The sequence below is a fragment of the Stenella coeruleoalba genome (assembly GCF_951394435.1).
Source record: "Stenella coeruleoalba genome assembly, chromosome: X".
In the NCBI taxonomy this organism is placed as follows: Eukaryota; Metazoa; Chordata; class Mammalia; order Artiodactyla; family Delphinidae; genus Stenella; species Stenella coeruleoalba.
The window spans coordinates 110,412,222-110,418,221 of NC_137152.1; the positions used below are offsets into that span (position 1 = coordinate 110,412,222).

The window sequence follows — 6,000 nt, forward strand, 5'->3', positions numbered from 1 at the left end:
TACCGTAGACATGCCAGCCTATCTGTGCGCACAGAGTTGTCAGTAGAAGTAGCAGCACGAGCTGGTAGGTGAGTAAGAGCTGATTAATAGCTTTCAAAAATGCCTCAGACAGACATTACAGCAAGTACTAGAAAAACTGAGCTGGCAAGGATTTGGAAAAATGTTTCACCATAAATTGGGGGAATCTAGAAAACATTTGGAGTTTATGGATCTGAATTTGGATGCAAAAGTGTCAACAGTGAGAGCCTCAGAGATTGGGCCCAATATAAGGAGTACATGTATAAATTACCTAGGTCAGGGGCTTCCAACCCTGGCTCCACACGAGAGTCACCCAAATTGCTTTTAAAAAAAATTAGCAAAGCCTTCCCCTCCCCGCCTCCACTCTCTGAGAATGGGGCCCAGCCCTTTGCAGTTGCTAAAAGCTCTATTCTGATGCACAGTGAAGGTGGAGAAAACATTCAAGGAATTGACAATGTGATGGTATTTTTCTAGGTAGGAAAATGTCAAGCAAATAAATATAAATTATATAATATAAATTTACACATCTTGTGTGAACAGGTAGAAAATGGCAAATAAACTTCAATAAGGGTGAAATATAAGAGTATGGGAGCACAATTTGAGGGAAAGTAAGAAAAACTAAAATTCTAAGATGATACAAAAACAAGTTCTTGGGGAATTCCCTGAACTCTAATTCCATATATGGCTATATCTAAAATGCCCCATAGTGACAAAGCGAGAGAGAGGCATGGACATATATACACCACCAAACATAAGGTAGATAGCTAGTGGGAAGCAGCCACATAGCACAGGGAGATCAGCTCGGTGCTTTGTGACCGCCTGGAGGGGTGGGACAGGGAGGGTGGGAGGGAGGGAGACGCAAGAGGGAAGAGATATGGGAACATATATATATGTATAACTGATTCACTTTGTAATAAAGCAGAAACTAACACACCATTGTAAAGCAATTATACCCCAATAAAGATGTTAAAATATAAAATAAAGAGGTAGAACAAGTTTTCAAATAAAATAAAATAAAATGCCCCATAGTACCAGGCATCTTCAGGAAGGAGCTGGAGAATAACACTGAAAACTCCTCTTCTACTCTCATATAAAAGCACAGGAGGACTTCCCTGGTGGCGCAGTGGTTGAGAGTCTGCCTGCCGATGCAGGGGACACAGGTTCGTGCCCCGGTCCGGGAAGATCCCACATGCCGCGGAGCAGCTAGGCCCGTGAGCCATGGCCGCTGAGCCTGCGCGTCCGGAGCCTGTGCTCCGCAACGGGAGAGGCCACAACAGTGAGAGGCCCGCGTACCGCAAAAAAAAAATCCTAACGAAAGTCCATATTTTGGCATAATTTAGTTGGCCATAAGGACAATTTTTCTCAAAATGTACAATTTTACCAGATTTAAGATCTTATTAATCAGAAGTAACCTAAGAAATAGCTGTGATGGCAATAACGAACCAAATCGTATAAAGGTTATAATATCAAATATGATTTTTATTTATTTTTTTAAAATTTTGGTTGTGCCGCACCACTTGAGGGATCTCAGTTCCCCGACCAGGGATTGAACCCGGGCCACGGCAGTGAAAGCACTGAGTCCTAACCACTAGACCGCCAGGGAAGTCCCCTCAAAACTTATTTTTAGATCTTTACGTCCAAATTCCTACTGGCAAGAAATACATTCACCAAAAGAACAGGCTCTAAAAATGTCCAAACAATGGGAGAAAGCCTTTATGTCTGGACTTAACAAAATGAACATTTTATTCAACTCCATTCAATGAGAGAATTTACTTAATTCACTTTAAAGTAACAGGTGCAATAGAGTACTTCTATAGTTCTTATACTAACTCTAAGTCCAAAATTAAAGTTAAAAGTTACCTTTTGCCTGGAGATTACATAAGAAAACATGTAGAGTTTATTACTAAAACTGAATTATGAATCTTAATCTGTATTTCCAAAAATCTGCCATAACAAATAATGTATACCACCATTTATGAAGTTGTTTTCATTGGTTATTACCTCATTTAATTCTCATAACAATCCTATAAAGTGGATATTATTATTTTCCCCTCCTTATTTTACAGATGAGAAAACTGAGGCTAAACACAACTTTCCCAGATCACACAGGTAGCAACTGGTAAAACCAGAACTTAATTGTAGATTAAGAAGCAACTTAACTTTGAAACATTATGTAATTATCAAGGACCAGACTGTACAAAACCCACATCAACCTTTATATGACTTAGTTTAATATTCCCACCTCAGCTACTTCTAAGGTTACTTCTTTTTAAAATATCACAATGAAGGAATTAAGATCTAAATGTATAAAATTTATTCAACAATAAGTAAATGAAATATACGGGCTTTGGTTTAAAATATACTTTGGAAATACAGCAATGGAAATATTTTAAAATAAAGCATTTACTTTTTTTTTCCTCTAAAGTAAGCACTGTTATGCTGTGGCTAAGAAAAGCTTATAGAGAAAGTGTGTAAAAGATGTTACAAAAAGAAAATCATTCTCCTTTTTTGGCCGCACCTCGCGGCTTGTGTGATCTTAGTTCCCTGACCAGGGATTGAACCCGGGCCCTCGGCAGTGAGAGTGCAGAGTCCTAACCCCTGGACCACCAGGGAATTCCCCCATTCTCCTTCTATGATGGGAAAACAACAAACTCAATCATCCTAGCCATCTAGCCCAATAAAAACCTCAGAATGAAATGAACCAAAAATAGATGCCACTAGGATGCCAAAATTAAAGAATGCTTTACACTTGATAGATTTCTAAAAGATGTCATTGAAATTTTGAGGCCCCTTCTGGACATAAAGCATTTTAGCTCACTACTGACTTCAACATAGTGGAATATTTCTGCTTCTCTCCAGAAACCCCACTCCCCCTTCCTCAACACACACACACACACACAATCTGTGTCACAAGAGCTCTGCTCCACTAGGTCAAGCTAAATGCAAGAAAGGAAGGAAGAACACTTTTCCATGACAATTAGTTCAAGAATCTTCCTAAAGCTGCACCCAAGCACAATCACCCCAAAATGCTTAATCCCATGAGATGCCAATGATAAATACTCATCCCAGTGCTTATTAGCAATTCTGTATTGTCTGCCTCAGCTGCTGCTCTTGACATCACTCAGTCAGAGTTCGACCTAAAATCTGTAGCCCCGGGCTTCCCTGGTGGCGCAGTGGTTGAGAGTCCGCCTGCCGATGCAGGGGACACGGGTTCGTGCCCCGGTCCGGGAAGATCCCACATGCTGCGGAGCGGCTGGGCCCGTGAGCCGTGGCCGCTGGGCCTGCGTGTCCGGAGCCTGTGCTCCGCAACGGGAGAGGCCACAACAGAGAGAGGCCCGCGTTCCGCAAAAAAAAAAAAAAAAAATCTGTAGCCCCACCTCTCCATGACCTTTCTTCTGTACTAATTAGAAACATTAGATTACACAAACTAGTACACTAGTATTTCTCATTAGGTAGCAAAGGGCATAGATTGCAAAAAAAATCATTGAAAGGTTTTTTTTTAATTATTATAAGAAGGGCTAGGGCTAACTGCTACAGATCAGTGCTACTCACCATTATTTGGATAACAGAATAAAAAGCAATTGCTACTAAGTCTTATCTTGCACTCCTGCTGGATGTAGCCCTCAAAGTGTAGGCTGTGGGGTGTCTAGCAGCAGACTCTCTTCCAGCAGCCCAGTCCCTGACCCTTCGCACAGTTGCCGGCCCAGTCCTGGATCCACCCTCATTCAAAGCTGAGCAGTTGGGAGTGCAGATCCATTCCACCCATACCAAGGGTCTCTCTTCATGGCCTTATTACAGTTTGCATGTCATTAGGCCAGGGAGAGGGTGAGAAAATATTTACAAAAAAATAGAAAACCAAAGACATTTGCAATCAGGGAACCACAAAAATAAGGCAGATTCAGGAAGCTTTGCCTAAAACAGCAACAAAAGCTACTCACTGTTATCTGGATAACAGAAAAGAAGCAATTGCCACAAAGTGGCAGAATATTTCACTGACTCTGTCCCCTTCAGGAAAATGCTGAGACCATGAAGTAAGTTCTTTCTGGTCAAGGTGGTCCTCTGTAGAAGTTTAACATGTGATGTTTTCAATTCCTAATACAAAATGGGCAGCAAGGAGGTCAACTAGGTTCTCGGTTAAGCCTTTTTTGCTTAAGTTTTTAGTTTGAAATACTGTGAATTCAAGCAACTGTCCCATATAAAATTTAAAAATACTTTTCAACATTCAGTATGCAAATACTTTGGGGGGGCTATCCAGAAGGCCGGTTAGTTTAAATCAGTGAAATAATTCAATGTCAGAGGACCTTAGGTGTCAATAAGCAATAAAACAATGAATTTATTGCAAACTCTCCCTGTAGGTGAACCATAATAAGCTAGAGACAGAAGAGTTTTTCACGCTATGCAATAATGAAAGTGTTTTTGCTTCTGACATTATTCTCTGGGGAGTTGATTCAAAGCGTTCTGAAGTAACATAAACCCTCCCAAATCGCAGCCGGTCTAATTTTTCAACTGCAAATGAAAAAAATCCCTAAGGATTTCAGTAAAATCAGCAAGGCTGTTTTATTCAAGTTCATATAGGAGGAAACTAGCCCGAGAACTAAAAGCAACCTCCCACAAGCAAGAAATACTATCTCGCTCAAGTAGCGAAGCAGTCTCCTGGGCTAAGCAATGCCAAATCCTGCCAAATTTTATAAAATTAACGATTTCGCGGGGGGGGGGGGGGACTTTTTGGCGATGGGACCAGTTTAGAAGAAAGCACTCTGAAGCGCTGAGTCCCGTTCAGTCCAGCCTAGGGTCTGCAAGATGTCCCACGGAAGGTGACATCCTGGAGAAGTCATGTGCTGAGGCAAACCAGGAGGAGCAGGGGGACCAAGTTTTATCCCAAATTTCAAAGCCAGACCCCCAAGGCCCCCTCCTCACCGGACCTTAACCAGACCTTGACCAGGAGGATGCGGGAGAGACCGGGGTTGCGACCGTGGGAGGGGATGAAAGCGCGAGCGCCCCGGGCAGAGGGAAGATTCCAGGGCTGCCCCGAGCCACGAGGGCCGTCTCGGCGCCCGCACCTCCCAGGCAGCGGCGCGTCCGTTCCGGCGGCTGCGAGAGCGTCCGCCTCTCCCCTACGGCAGGCGGGGCTCGGGACCGTCCGCGGGCTACGGGGTGCCAGGCCCCCGCCCTCCCGCCCCAGCAGCGCCCGTTAGTTCTCTCGCGCCCCGCCCGCCCGCGGGACTACGGCCGTTGGCGGTGGCAGCTGGGCCGCGGGACTTGGGCCGTTGGTGGCGCGGGCCGGCCGTCTCCCCTCCCGCCCGCGTACCCTCTCGGCGCCCCGTCCCGTCCCAGGGCGCTCCGGCGGGGGTGAGGGGAGCACCCGACGGCGCGCGAGGCGACTCCGAAGTGAAGGTTTCCGGCGCCGGTCGCGCCGCTCCGACAGTCCCCGGGGCCGCGGGAACCCCGCCTCCCGCGCGGGCCCGACCCCCCCGGGAGCCGCCGGCCCGCTCACCCATCCGTTCCCGCAGCCCCCTCAGGGATGTGCCACCACCGGCGCGCTCCGCCATCTTCAGAGCAGCCGAGCGGGGAGCCGCCGCAGGCACTGGGTCCCCAGTGCGCAGGCTCTGGCGCGGCCGCCGCGGGGGCTGGGGCCGTGGCGCCGGGGGGCGGGAAGGGGCGGGGCCCAAAGGGCCGCCGCGCGCGCCTCGGACAGGCGATTGCCGAAGCGCTGCTTTTTGCGCACCACGTGGTGAGCCGCTGGGTGGCGACCACCTGGTGTAAATAAACCCTCTCCTACGTCCCGCGCTCTCCCAGCACCCTCCATCCTGGATGCCAGCCAATCATCAGCCGGCGTGGCCCTCCAACATCCCTTTTTTCTTTTCGACTCTTTTACCTAGAAACGCAGTAATGTTCTTTCCTTTCTTCATTCGTTCACTTAGGGAGCACTTCCTGAGTGCCTCCTGGGTGCGCTTGCATCAAGAGTTTGCTAGTCTTTGAAAC

The 6,000-nt window shown here is 46.8% G+C and overlaps 1 protein-coding gene across 4 annotated transcripts in view; it reads right to left on the reverse strand.

Annotated features, from left to right (window-relative positions):
* Positions 1 to 5,622, reverse strand: part of MAP7D3 (MAP7 domain containing 3) — a 35,006-nt gene extending 29,384 nt beyond the window's left edge. For all 4 annotated transcript variants that reach the window (XM_079911644.1, XM_079911645.1, XM_079911643.1 and 1 more), the window contains exon 1: positions 5,513 to 5,622. In XM_079911644.1, the coding sequence (XP_079767770.1) occupies positions 5,513 to 5,567 (55 nt within the window). In that variant the 5' untranslated portion in view covers positions 5,568 to 5,622. The remainder of the gene's footprint in view (positions 1 to 5,512) is intronic.
* Between the last annotated feature and the right edge of the window lie 378 nt (positions 5,623 to 6,000).